General features: G+C 49.2%; 1 protein-coding gene across 1 annotated transcript in view; it reads left to right on the top strand.

The window, feature by feature from the left end:
• The window catches only part of UBE2H (ubiquitin conjugating enzyme E2 H), a 43,451-nt gene that overhangs the window by 18,805 nt on the left and 10,878 nt on the right, over positions 1-13,768 (top strand). The window contains exons 2-3 of the mRNA XM_084206989.1: positions 8,255-8,331; positions 8,846-8,920. Coding sequence (XP_084063115.1) covers positions 8,255-8,331; positions 8,846-8,920 — 152 coding nt within the window. The remainder of the gene's footprint in view (positions 1-8,254; positions 8,332-8,845; positions 8,921-13,768) is intronic.

Genomic DNA, 13,768 nt, shown 5'->3' with positions numbered 1-13,768 from the left:
CCTCTTGGAGCCCTGTTTGGCTTTTCCTGAGATTGAAGGAAATCTCTGCTTGTGGAGGTGGCTCTGTCACTGTGGTCACACACAGGGACATCCTTCAGCTTCATTGATCCCACCTTCAGTCCAGCTTCCATCAAATCCCCTCCCCTGTGAAATTCCTGTGCCAGCTTCTCCTCACCTTGCCTGAAGCTCCTCCCTGCCAGGAGGGTGGAGGGCTGCTTTAAAGGGGCTGAGGTCTGTGTATGGGATGGAGGGAGGGGATTCCTGGTGCCACCACTGCACTCAGTACTGGCCCATCCCGTGGAAGCTGAGCACGGTTCTGGGCAAGTCTGTTCCAATCTGATTTCTCTAATGCAAAAAAAAAAAAAAAAAAAAAAAAAAGCAAAAAAACCCAAACCAAACCCAAAAAACCCAGGGTGGTGGAATCGTTTTAACTGGAAAAGGCCTCTGAGCTCATCAGGCCCAGCCATTGCCAGCACTGCCAGGGCCACCCATGTCCCCAGGTGCCACATGCACAGGGCTTTAAACCCCTGCAGGGATGGGGACTGACCCCTGCCCTGGGCAGCTCCAGAACCTGACCAGCCTTTCCAGGAAGGAATTTTCCCTAAAATCCAATCCAGACCTCCCCTGGCCCAGCCTGGGGCCGCTCCCTCTGCTCCTGTCCCTGTTCCCTGCAGCACAGCCCCACCCCCCCAGTGTCCCCTTGTGGGAAATGGATTTGTGAGGAATTTGTAAAATTGGATAGAAAGTTTATATAGTTTGGTATATTTGTATATAAATATTGAGATAAGGTGTGTTGATTTAGGAAGGTTCTAGAATAGAGGTGATATTTTGAGAGAGGTTTTTAAAGAGGGTTTTGTAAAAATATTAGATATTTTAGAGAATTAGAATGTGTTCTGCTATTTATTGAGGTTGATAATAGAATGAAATCTTTTAAACACCTCTCAATTACCCCATCTCTATAAAAACTAGGAAAACCAACATCCCCTCCTGGCAGGGACTTGTGCAGAGCCACAAGGTCCCCCCTGAGCCTCCTTTGCTCCAGGCTGAGCCCCTGCCCAGCTCCCCCAGCTGCTCCAGAGCCTTCCCAGCTCCTTTCCCTTCCGTGGATAACAGACCCAATGTGTACCTGCCTTCTTTTTCCCTCCAGTTGAAACTTTCTGAGGGAGCAGCAGAGGGCTGGGGAGGGCAGGGAATGGATTTCTTTCTGTAGGAGAAGGGCAGTGCTGCTCCATCCAGCATGGGATGGGATGCCCCTGTCTTCTGTGGTGCTTCTGGGGAAGGAGAAGCAGCTTTGGAGGAAAATGCTGACTTGGTTTGTGCTGCTTCAGAGCAGCCAGCTCGGCTGCAGAGTGTCTCCAGGGAAAAGCTGACTTCTCCTTCTACCTTCTCTTTATTACTCCAGTTTCTTGGCACAAAGCTGGGTGGAAATCAGCCAGATGTAAATCACCAGGAGCTCCAAAGCAAGCAGGGCAGGCTGGAGGCTCTGCTGGAGCAGCATTTTCTTCTCCCCAAATCCCTGCTTTCATCCAGAAGGTGCCTTTTGCTTCCCAGGAAAGTTGATGGGGTCACTGGTGACCAAGGGCTTTGTCTGGGGGAAATTTGCATCCTTATATGAATTTGGGAGGGATGCCTGTGGAATATTTGAAAAATTCTTTTTTTTGTGTGTGATTTCTTCCCTCAGGCAGGTAAAACCTGGTGGAGGAGTGGCCAGGAAGGGCTTTTTTCACAGCAAAGCTGCATTTCAACAAGGAAACTCTTGTGTGCAGTAAAATGAAAACTCAGCAGCCAGGCACAGGTTGCTGTTCAGTTATTAATTCACAACTCCTGCCCTTCCAGGGCAGTTTTGGCAGCAGGCAGAGCTGGTGTTGTCTTACAAGGAGTGAAACCCCCTCTGTGCTGAGGTGTCCCTGCTTCACTTGTCACAGGGATCACGAGAGCCAAGGGAAAGCTGTTTGTCCTCTGAGCTTTCCAGGAGTGCTTTGCTGTCCTTTCTTTGTGTTCTGAAGGATTAAAATCAGTTTTGTGGCTTTCAGAGCTGTGGGATTCCTGCATAAGTCCAGTTCAGACTCTTGGCATCCCAGGATGGTGTGGATTGGAAGGGACCTTCAAGATCCTGGGCAGGGCCACCTTCCCCTGTCCCAGTGTCCAGCCCCAGTGCCCAGCCTGGCCTGGGACACTGCAGGGATGCAGGGGCAGCCCCAGCTGCTCTGGCAATCCCAGCCCAGGCAGGAATTCCTCATTGCCAAGATCCCATCCATGGCTGCCCTCTGGCAGTGGGAGCCATTCCCTGGCTGCTGTCCCTGCAGGCCTTGTCCCCAGTCCCTCTGCAGCTCTCCTGGAGCCCCTGCAGGCCCTGGAATGTGCTGGAAGCTCTCCCTGGAGCCTTCTCCTCTTCAGGTGAGCACCCCCAGCTCTTGCTGCTGGTGGCTCCAGCTCTGCAGGTGGGATCTCATCAGGGCAGAGCAGAGGAGAATGCAGAGGAAGGAAGGTTGGGATTGCCCCAGGAATGTGAGGCTCAGACCCCAGGAAGTGTTGAGCAGAACATCCTTGGCAGATCCCAAAGCTGGCTGGGTGCTAGAACTCCCTTTGCTTAAAGGCAGAAACTCTGAGGGTGCCCTGTGGCAATCAGAGTTCCTGGCTTGAGGGAAGCCCACGGATTTTAATATGGGAATAATTTTAGCCTGGAGTTCTCATGAAGTCTGCAACAAATCAGGTGCTAAAATCCACCTCTTGCTGCTCCAAGAGAGCACAGCTTTTTTGTGGCCTTTCTAACCTTTTTGACTTTGAAAAGTTCTTTTTTCTGGTGCCCTGCAGGGCTGGAGGAGGGAAGTGAAATGTGAGTGAGGGCAGGGAGTTGGGGCAAACAGGGATAGAGGGAAAACAGGGATAAATATTCCTGAAAGCATCCCAGGTGCTGGCTGCGGTTTCACGTGCAGCACCTGGGGATGCTGCGTCAGGAGCAGGAGGGACTCTGGAGGAGGCAAAGCAGCTTCCAGAGGCTCGGGGGCAGGGAGGGGCTGAGCTGAACTTGCCCTTTGCTGCCCACGCAGGCAGCTCGGGAAATCCTGGAGCTCATCTGCCTTTGGAGGAAAACAAACATGAATAACCATCAGCTGCACCCGGGGAGGTCACTGGTGTTGCACAACTGCTGCTTGCAAAGGCTTCCTTCGGAGGCATTCCCGCCTCTGCCACCTCGGGTTTCCAGAGAGCAGGTGGGGCAGAGCTCTGCACAATGGGAAATCAGCTGGCTGAGCGTTAATCTCATTTTTAAATCATCTTTTGTCACAGAACACGGGGACTTGTTTGCTCAAAGGCAGCTTCTCTGCTTAGGTGGCAGAGCTGGATAATTTCTTCTGTATTTTTTGAATATATTCCGGTGTGCTGTTTGGTTTTCCTTCAAGTTCAGGGTGATTTTCCTGGGGATGTAATTCACCTGCAGACAAGTGTCATGACAGAGATCCTTAAAAATCCCTAATTCCTCATCATGACCCTCAGCCCATCTCTCACTTCAGTTATAACCCCCAGATAAATCTTTATTTTTTACAGAATATTCCAACTTTCTGCTCCTCTTTGCCATTTGTGTTGCTTGCTGAGTATTTTTAGCTGGTAACTCATTTTACCAAGCTTGTAACTAATGTTAATTTTCAAGAAACTTAATGAAAGGATTTTTTTTGAGTGAAAGGTTTGCCAGGAAACAGCCACTCAACCCTGTGAGCAGACAGACCATCTGTAGGCCGTGATGTTCAGCTGGGATGTGGGGAGGTCTGGCTGTGAAGTCAAATCCTAACAAATTTTTATTTTATTGCTGCAGGGGAAATCCAGCCCTGCAGTGCTGGGTGGCCCTGCATGAGGATGAGGAAATGGGAATTTGACCCTGGAGCAGGCAAATCCACAGTGGCCACATTTTCCTGACTGCTGGACAGGTCCTGACAGTCCAGATTTGAAAAGTTTTGAGGGGATTTTGTCCTGACATAGAAAACCCAAAATGCTTTAAATTGCTTTTTATTCTGACTGAGGAAACAATTTCAGTCTCAGTTTCCTCAATGAATTCAGCCCTGAAAGCAGAGCCTTGATCCCTGCAGGGAGTTTGGGCTGTCCCTGTCACCCTGTCCCAGGAGCTGGGCTGTCCCTGTCCCCCTGTCCCAGGAGCTGGGTGTCCCTGTCCCCCTGTCCCAGGAGCTGGGCTGTCCCTGTCCCCCTGTCCCAGGAGCTGGGCTGTCCCTGTCCCCCTGTCCCAGGAGCTGGGTGTTCCTGTCCCAGGAGCTGGGCTGTTCCTGTCCCCCTGTCCCAGGAGCTGGGCTGTCCCTGTCCCCCTGTCCCCCTGTCCCCCTGTCCCAGGAGCTGGGTGTTCCTGCTGTGCAGATCCATGGCTCTGTCCTCCTTGGAGCTCCTGGGATGTTCCAGGCCCTGGATGGGGAGTGAAAAATTCCTTTGGCTGTTTGCTAGCAGCCCTTCCCAGCTGATATTTGAAAACAAGCTTCCATAGCATCATCTGAATATTCCCAGTGTTTTCTGGTGTTAAAATTCTCTTCATCATCCTGGGACTAAGATAATTTATCTTCAGATCCTCAGGACTCACTTCTCATTTCTGTGGCTTTTGAACTCAGAGATCTAACTCCTGGCCAGATTTTTCTCTTTTCCCTTGACTTTCCCACTGGCTTTTTTTGGCACCAGCTCCAGTTGGCATCCTGAGGTGATGAGGAGATAAAAGCAGCAAGGCCAAAAGTCTTGGGAGGGATTTGGGTGATGGTTTTTCAACATTTTAGGGCTGGGTTTGTAGCTGTGAGCTTGGCTCTGTGTCCTGCTGTGGGAACAAGGGCTCCTTCCAGGGTGAACCCCTGGAATCAGCAATGTTTAAAGTCCTTAGCCATTAATTGCTTAGGGTTTTGTAAATTTGACTGATGAGAAGTGTGCTGAGAGAGATTGTGGGTGCAGGGAGATTGGCCTGGACAGGGTGGACTAAAATGGTCTTCCCAGGAAATGCTGGATGTGTGGGTGAGTTCCTGGGGGCTTTCTGCAGGGATCACCCCAGTATCCATGAGAGGGGTGGCTGGCAGTTCTGGACACAAATTTAGCAATCCCAGCAGAAACCTCTGGAGATCACCTTAATTGTGGGGATCTTTCTCCAAGTTCTTGGTGCTCCTTTCCTGGGGTTTCCTGGAGCTGTGCTCACTTGCTGAGGACCTGGAGCATTTCTCATTCCTGGAGTTCCTTGGAATCACTGCAGGATCCACCACCAGAACCTGGATGCAGGAGAGGACATCCCACGTGCCCTCAGCACAGCTGGGTTCCCTCAGGACTGCGAGCCTGCTGATGAATTCCTGGTGTGTTTGGGACAGAATTCATCTGGGATTGGGCTGTCACATTTTCACCTTATGGAAAAAATTCAGCGGGAGCTGAGAGAACAGCTGGGTCAGAGCCTGCATTCACTGCCAGATCATCCCCAGGAGTGATGCTGGAGCTTCCTCTGGGAGTGTGCTCTGGACACTGCTCCAAAGGTCCCTTCTGCTGGTCCCCTGTGCTGCTGGGACAGTTTGTGGGATGCAGAAGCCTGGAGGTGTGCCTTGGATTCCTGCATTTCCCAGGTCTCAGCTTCTGCAATAGTTGCTTCCTTTCCTGAAGACTTTCTGGAGATGGAAAAAGCTTGTAGGGTGGAAATGTTTCTGTACCAGCTCCATGCAGTTCTCCCAGGAGTGCTCTCAGCTTTTTTGTTGGTGGGATTCCAAGATTTCGCTTTCCTGGGCATCTTTTCCTTGGTGGAGAAGGGCGAGGGCAGGTGCCTCACCCCAGCTGTGTTAGTAACTGGAGCTCACCTCGTTTCAAGGAAGGGGGGCCTTTCCCAGCTTCATTTCTGCTGTTTCCAGAGATTTCCCTTGTTGTTGATGCAAGGGCTTTGTTGCTGAAATCCATTTTCTTTTCAGTCTGTCCTCAGTTATGGACTCAGGGAATGGTTTGGGTGGGAAGGGACCTTAAAGATTCCAACCCATGGCAGGGCTACCTCCCACTGTCCCAGGCTGCTCCAGCCCCAGTGTGCAGCCTGGCCTGGGACATTGCAGGGATGCAGGGGCAGCCCCAGCTGCTCTGGGGGTTTGTGCCAGGGTCTCCCCACCCTCACAGGGAACAATTTCTGGGATTGTGTCGATAAACAATATGATAGTTCCCAAACCTTTCGTGCCAATATTTCTCCCTTTCATGAAGTAATTCACTCATTGATTTTATTTTTGGTAGGAATTTCAGGTCTTTGCCACCAGGACAATATTCTGATATGGCCCTGTGTGGCCCATGAATATTTTTTGAATTTGGCAACACCAGGATTGAGTCTGAGTGTGGGAAGCTGAGCTTTAATTTAGAGTTGGCATTAACTCAGGGAGCTGAGCAGCATCCAGGCTGGAGCTGCTCAGGAGCAGCCTGGGAGAGCTGGTTTTTATTAAGCAGGACTTGATTTAGTCCAAAGTAAAACCATTTGTGTTTAATGTGATCCATGAAGCTTCTGTGGGTGTGACAGTCCAGACAATGAAACATTTGCTGGGCCATCATTGCCCACAGCGGGGCTGTGCAGGACTGTGGGAGCTCGGAGTGCTCATCCAGGGATGCATTTCCTAAGGAATGAGTACCTCAACAGGAAGCTGTAAAGCTTGAGTGCCATGGAAAGGTCTGGTGACAAATGTCCCTCAGCCAGCACCCTGCCTTGGGAGGCTCCTCCCCACAAACCTGGAGGATGCTGCGTTTCCAGAGATTCCACTGGATTTCAGCAGCAACATCACTGGCACTGAGGCATTTCTGTTCCCATCTGCCCTTTGGGGGCTGCTCCTGGGTGGGTGCAGCCAGTAAAATTCCTTGCTGTGGAGTCCTAGGGCTGAGCAGCTCCTGCTGAACCAAGACAATTCCAGAGCAAACAGCTGTAAACTTTTCCCTCTCCCTGTGAGAACGAGAGGAAGGAGATTCTTGTGTCCAAACCCTTTTGGAGCTGACACTGTGGGAAAAGTCTGTGCAATCTGGGAGTTCTGGTGCTTGAGGAATTGCAGTAAATCCTGAGGGATCCCAGACTGGGATCTCCTCACAGAAACTGCCAGTGTGGAGTCAGCACTTTGGGATGCAGGAGCCTCACTCAGCCCAGTGACATCCAGCAGATTTCATGGGTTGTCAGTCAGAATCAGGGCTCTGAGGGGGAGTTCTTTGTTCCTGGTGATTGGGAATTCCTGGTGGGTTAGGAATATTTCAGTGTGTGCCCAGGTGTCATCAGGGTCTGTGGAACTCCTGCAATCCTGGGCAAACTTGGTGCCATGAAAGCAGGAAACCTTTTCCATCCAAGGGGGAAAAAAGAGGATCTGCCTTTAGTTCCCTGTGGCTGGAGCATTTCTGCCAAGCCCTGCTGTGATGTGAAGCATCTTTATATGAAATATTCCCTTCCCTCAAATGGGAGCAGCCTTGGTGCTGCAGAGCCAAAGTTCAGGTGGGAACAAACCTTGGATTTTCTCCTGCCTCCCTTGTCATTCTTGCCCAGAGCACTGATGAGAGGTGACTGCTGTAGGATATCATTCCCAATCCCTGATTTACAGCAGATTCCCTGTCAGCTTCAGTGCTGAAACACCAGCAGTGATTGTCCTGACTGAGCCTGGCTTGGAATCAAGATTCCCTGCCTTTCCCTTTGTGTTCCCTGGAATCAAGATTCCCTGCCTTTCCTTTTGTGTTCCCTGGAATCAAGATTCCCTGCCTTTCCCTTTGTGTTCCCTGGAATCAAGAATCCCTGCCTTTCCCTTTGTGTTCCCTGGAATCAAGATTTCCTGCCTTTCCTTTTGTGTTCCCTTCTTCCCAAAGCCCTTTGACTCTTCCTGTTGTTCTTTTCACCCCATTTCTCCCAGACTCAGGAGTTTTTTGATCTTGCCAGTCAGATTAGGGTGAGATTGCCAGGATTTGCATGGGAGCTGTGGGAGGGGAGAATGGGATTCACTGGAGCAGTGGATTTATTTCAGATGTGTCCCAGTGCTCTCCCAAATCTGTGCAGGAGGGGATGGAAAATGGAAAACCCTGAGGATCATCCCAGGGTTCCTCAGGGCAGGGGAGGGGGAGGGATTGCCTTTGCCAACGTCACTGTGGTGCTGTGGGCACTCAGAGGTGTCAGGACGCTGAAATCCCACGTGGGGCTCAGGATGTTTTGGATATTGGGTCAGTGGGCTTTGAGTGCATTCTGTGGGTCTGAGTAAATGGGGTTGGTTTCCTGCTCTGGGGGCTTTTCCTTGACCTGCTGCATCAGGATCGAGAGCAAACACGAAGTCACAATCCTAGGAGGACTCAACGAATTTGTTGTGAAGTTTTATGGACCACAAGGAAGTAAGTTCATGACCCTGCCCTTGCAGGGAAACAATCTTGGGAATAAGGAAATGCCATTCCAGAGGGGAACAGATGAGCAAATCTAAGGGGGGTGGAGAGAAATCCATCTCTGAGGGTGGGGAGGATCCAGCTGGGAGCATGGCCACGGAGAGACCCCTGGAAAACTCCTTCAGCACCCCTGAGCTTTCCTAGACCTGGCCAAAATTGCATCAGCCACGGGAATTTCCATGGAGTTTGTGATTAAAATGGCTTTTCCACCTTAATTTAGCACCATCTCCAAAGGTAAGGAGATTATCCCACAGTGCCTGCTTTTAATCAGGCTCTGGTGTCTTTGTGCTGAGATCTTCTCCAGGATCTGTTCAAATGGTGTGAGGCAGAGCAGGGAGAAGGCTTTGAAATCTCCCTCCCAGTGGAGCTGTGCATTATTCCAGAGATGTGTTTTCCTGAGTGCTCTGCTTGTGTTTGTCCTCTGCTGAGCTGTGCAATGTCTAATTCTGCTTTTCCTCCCTTGCAGCACCCTATGAAGGTGGAGTATGGAAAGTTAGAGTCGACCTTCCTGACAAATACCCCTTCAAATCCCCATCTATAGGTAACAAATGCTCCTTTGCCACCAAAATCCTGTGCTTTGGGCCTGACCTTTGCAGGTGCAGTGATAGCAGTGTAATATAAGGATTTGGATGGGATTCCAGATCCCAAGAAGAGAGGAATTTTGGGCTTTGGGAGGAGGAGGAGCTGGGAGTGGGGTTTGCCTGCATATTTGTGTGTTGATCAATTCATTCTATTCCATCTGGGGTTTTCTAATGATAGCTCCACTCATTGGGGAGTGGGGCAGCAAGGACCACAGTTCTTGGTGTTGGGGTGAACCCAGCTTTGGGGGTTTTCTGTCCAAAGGTGGGTGGAAGCTCTTCCACTGAAGCTTCCATCCTCCTGGAGCAGGGAATGCACATGTGGAAGAGCTGAAAAGCAGGGATTTATCACCAAAATCAATCTGCCTTGACTGGCCAGGCTTGTTTCCCCTTGGAGAGCAATAGGACATTCCAGTAGGAGATGCTGTGAGCTTGGATCCATCCCTGGGGAGCAGGAAACCACCTCAGATGTCTGCAGGGGCCCATTGCAGTGGCTGAACCCTTTCCAACATCCACATCCTCCTTTGGCTGCTTCCTTCACACACCCCTCGGCTCAGAGTTTATTTGGGAGCTCTGTGGGATGAGGAATGCTCTGTTCCAGTGGGAATTGTGCCCTTTGGGGAGGGTGCTGCTCTCCATACACCATCCTTCCCCTTTTTAAATTTGTTTTTGGACATTTCTGAGTGAGAGCACAGGATCTGCAGCTCTGAGGAGCCTTTTCTTCCTGCTGAGTGTGCTCTGAGCTCCCTCTTGGAGAGCACATTCCCAGTGGGAATTCCCAGTGATTGTCCTGTGCTCTGTCCTTCCCAGAGCAGTGCAGGATCCTGGACTGGGATCCCAAAGCTCCTGCAGGCCAGCACTGCCCTGTGCCAGGCTGCTGCAGCCCCAGTGCAGCCTGGCTGGGCATTGCAGGGCCCAGGGGCAGGGTTGGGGTGCAGGGAGCTCTCCTGCTTGCATCCCCGAGCTCTTTTGGTCCTTTTCAGGTTGATTTTGCTGCTTTTCTCTCGGTTTTCCATCCCTCTCTCATTTAAATCTGTTGTGTTTCCACTGGTTTATCCCAGAGGAGCTTCCCTCACCCGACAGGTCTCTGTCACCCTTCTTTTCCACCTAAAAACTGCCTCTTGCTGGGAAATCTGCTTTTTTCCTTCCCAAAATCTTCCTCTTGCTGAGAAACCCCTTTTTTCTCCTCAAGATATTGCTGAAACATCATCTTTTTCTTCCTAAAAAAACTGCTTCTTGGTGCAAAACCCCTTTTTTCCTTCCCAAAAAAACTGTCTGTTGCTGGCAAAACTTTTTTTCTCCTCCCAAAAATTTTCCTCTTGCTGAAAACCCCCTTTTTTCTCCTCAAAATCTTGCTGAAACCTCATTTTTTCCTTCCCAAAGTCTTCCTTTTGCTGGAAGATCCTTTTTTCCTTCCCAAAATCTTCCTCTTGCAGAAAACCCCTTTTTTTTTTCCTCAAGCTCTGGCTGAAAACTATTTTTTTTCTTCCCAAAAAACTGCTTCTTGCTGAAAAAACCCTTTCTTCCTTCCCAAAAGCTTCCTCTTGCTGAGACCCCCCCCCCTTTTTTTCCTCCTCAAGCTCTTGCTGGAACCTCTCTTTTTCTTCCCAAAATCTTCCTCTTGCTGAAAAACCCCTTTTCCTTTCCCAAAAGCTTCCTCTTGTAGAAAAATTTTTCTCCTCAAGATCTTGCTGAAACCTCCTTTCTTTCTTCCCAAGAAAACTGCCTCTTGCTGGAAAAATCTTTTTTCCACCCCCAAAAACTGCCTCTTGCTGGAAACCCTTTTTTTCCTCCTCAAGCTCATGCTGAAACCTCATTTATTTCCTTCCCAAAGTCTCCCTCTTGCTGGAAAATCCCTTTTTTTCCTCCCCAAAATCTTCCTCTTGTAGAAAAACCCCATTTTCCTCCCCAGGCTCTTGCTGAAAACCCTCATTTTTCTCCCTAAAAATCTGCCTCTTGCTGGAAACCAGAGTTGGGATGGGTAAAATCCCTGCTGGAGCTGAGCTGGCTTAGCAGAGCAGAGCTCAGGAAAAGCTGGGAAGCTCCAAGGAAAGTTCTGGAACTCAGGGAAGGGTTTGTTTGCCTTTATTTCCCATTTTTGCTGTCCCAGCCTGGCTTATCTGGGAGAGCCAGGCCTGGGTGAAGCCTCCTGGGGCTCCTGATTATCTCTGCTCTGGGCCCTGCTGATAACAGCTCCATCCCACTGCACTGGGAGCACTGGGAGCACTGGGAGCGATGGAAATGGGAATTCTCCCCTCCTGACCCCGCCTGAGCCCTGGGGAATCCTTACAGTCAGGAGGGAGGAAGTTTCCTGTGGAGATCTCTGGTTTTTAGGGGTGGAAGGGAAAGATTTCAGGGGTTTGGAGCCCAAAGATGGACAGGAGGTGCTGGAGTTGTTCCTGTTCTCAGCAGGGTTCAAACTGTGAGTCCCTGCTTGGAGAAAACCTGGGATCCAGCAGCTTTTCCTTGAATGAATTCCACCTTTATCCCCAAGCTTAAAGCACAAACCCCATCCTTGCACCTCCCCTTGATATTCCAGGACTGGAGGCTGAAATATTCCTTCCATCCTAAAATATCTTTGCTCCTGGCTTGGATTTTTTGCAAAAAAATATTAATTTTTTTAGCATTTTTGGCTTTTCTTTTGGTTTTACCTTTTGATTTTTTCTTTTTTAGTGTATCCATGTGCTCCAGAAAAATGATGGTTAAGAATTCCCTTGGAATCTTTGAGAATCTTTGATCCCAAGGGTGAGATCCAGGGAATCCTGGTGTTCTGTCCCAGAGCACCAATGTGACCAGGAGAGGGTTTCCAGTGGGTCCCAGAGCAGCCCTTGGGAAGGGTGGGAATGTTTTGGGAATCCTGAAGGAGCAGGGATTCCTTGGCTGCAGGAGAAGCTTTTTTGGCTCTTTTCCTGCCAAATCTTCTCTCCCCTCTCCCACCCTCTGACATCCGTGGCATTTATTCCCTGCTCTTTATCTGTTCCCTAAAAGCTGCACTGGGAATTTCTGAGTTCCCACAGAACCAAACCATGCTGAATTGTGGTGTGGGGATTCCTGGGACAGCTCCCTCCCATGCTGCAGTGTTCTGGCCCTGCCTGGGTTTGCTGTGCAGTCTGACAGAGCCTGGCTTTTGCAGGGTGATTCTTCCCAACAGGAGAAATCCCCAGAAGGGAAATGCACATCCAGGAAAAGCAGGAATTTCAGCAGAGCTTGGTGTAGGGCTGGCAGCTTGAGTGCTCCCCTCAGCATAAATCAATCCCTGAATATCCCAGTTCTCAGGGTTTCACTGGAGCAGTTGCTCCCAAAAAAACCCCAACTCCTGCTGCTCCTGGTGTTTCAGCCAATCATTGGGAATATTCCTGCATTTCTGAGGAAACACTTCCCTGCTCCATGTCTGCTTCCATTTCCAAAGGGTTGGGAGCTGGTTAGGATTTTGCTTCTCTCCTTTTCCCTGTTTGGGATTTTCTTTTCCCTGTTAGGATTCTCCTTTCCCTGTTTGGGATTCTCCTTTCCCTGTTTGGGATTCTCCTTTCCCTGTTTGGGCTTCTCTTTTCCCTGTTTGGGATTCTCTTTTCCCTGTTAGGATTCTCCTTTCCCTGTTTGGAATTCTCTTTTCCCTCTTTGGGATTCTCTTTTCCCTCTTTGGGATTCTCCTTTCCCTCTTTGGGATTCTCCTTTCCCTCTTTGGGATTCTCCTTTCCCTCTTTGGGATTCTGCTTCTCTCCTTTCTCTGGGATTTAAAATCTTCAGGGCAATTCCTGCCTTTCCTGCTTTCCCAGAGAGGAGTTGGGAGGACTGGGAGGGCTCCTTGGAGCTCCCAGCTCACTCAGATTTGTGGGAATTTGGTGTTTTAATCCCTCCCTGCTCCTGCAGATGGATTCTCTTTAATGCCACAAGCAGGAGGAAATCCAGAGTGGGAATGTCCTGCCTTGCTTGGATACAGGAGCAGAAACAGCCTGGCAGCCTGGAGTTTATTTACTATTTCATTACTATTTCTTTTAACATCTGCAGGAATATTAGGCCAGCATGGGCTTTGTTAGTATTCAAATACCACAACTGGAAAATTCATATTCAAAATGCCCAGAGCCTCAATTTCTCAAATACATTCTATATATGCTGCATATTTTCATAGAAAGTCTCTCTCTATATATAAATTATATATATTTATGATTTTTCTCTATATTTATAAATTATCTATATTTATAAATTCTTTATCTTTATTTCTATATTATCTGCATTATTATATTTTCTGTATCTTCACACCCAGCTCTCATTTTCCTCCATCTCTGTCCCAGTTACCTGCAGGTGCAGATATTTCTACTTTCCCTTGCATTTCTATTTTCCCTTTTTTCCAAGTGTTTTCCCAAACAAAACACCTGGTGTGTGCACAGAACATATGGAATATATGTATAAATATATATATATATGTGTGTGTGTGTGTAGGATGAGGCATTGTGGCAGCTGGTACAGGAATGCAGCTGGATTTAATTTCATTTTTTTTAAATTTCATTGAATTCCAGCCAGGATTTCACAGATTTCTCCTGGCTTCTGCTTCATTTATTGTTTTGGGAAGCTCCTGGGATTTGAGGGATAAAAACTCCTTGAGTTAGTGAGTGCTCTTAGAGGGCTCCTCACTTCAAATTCCATCAAAAATCAGTTTGTGCCTTTGCCAAGGGGGCTCCTTGACCTGACAGGGAGTGAAGCTCCAGGGTGGGAGCATCCCTGGAAAATGGGAACATCCCCAGGCAAACATCCCAATATCCCAACATCCAGCTGGGCCTGGGACAGAGGGTTTGCCCTCTCCAGCCTCCTGC

The sequence above is a fragment of the Fringilla coelebs genome (assembly GCF_963513975.1).
Source record: "Fringilla coelebs genome assembly, chromosome: 5".
Lineage (NCBI taxonomy): Eukaryota > Metazoa > Chordata > Aves > Passeriformes > Fringillidae > Fringilla > Fringilla coelebs.
This window is presented reverse-complemented; position numbering and strand designations above follow the sequence as displayed.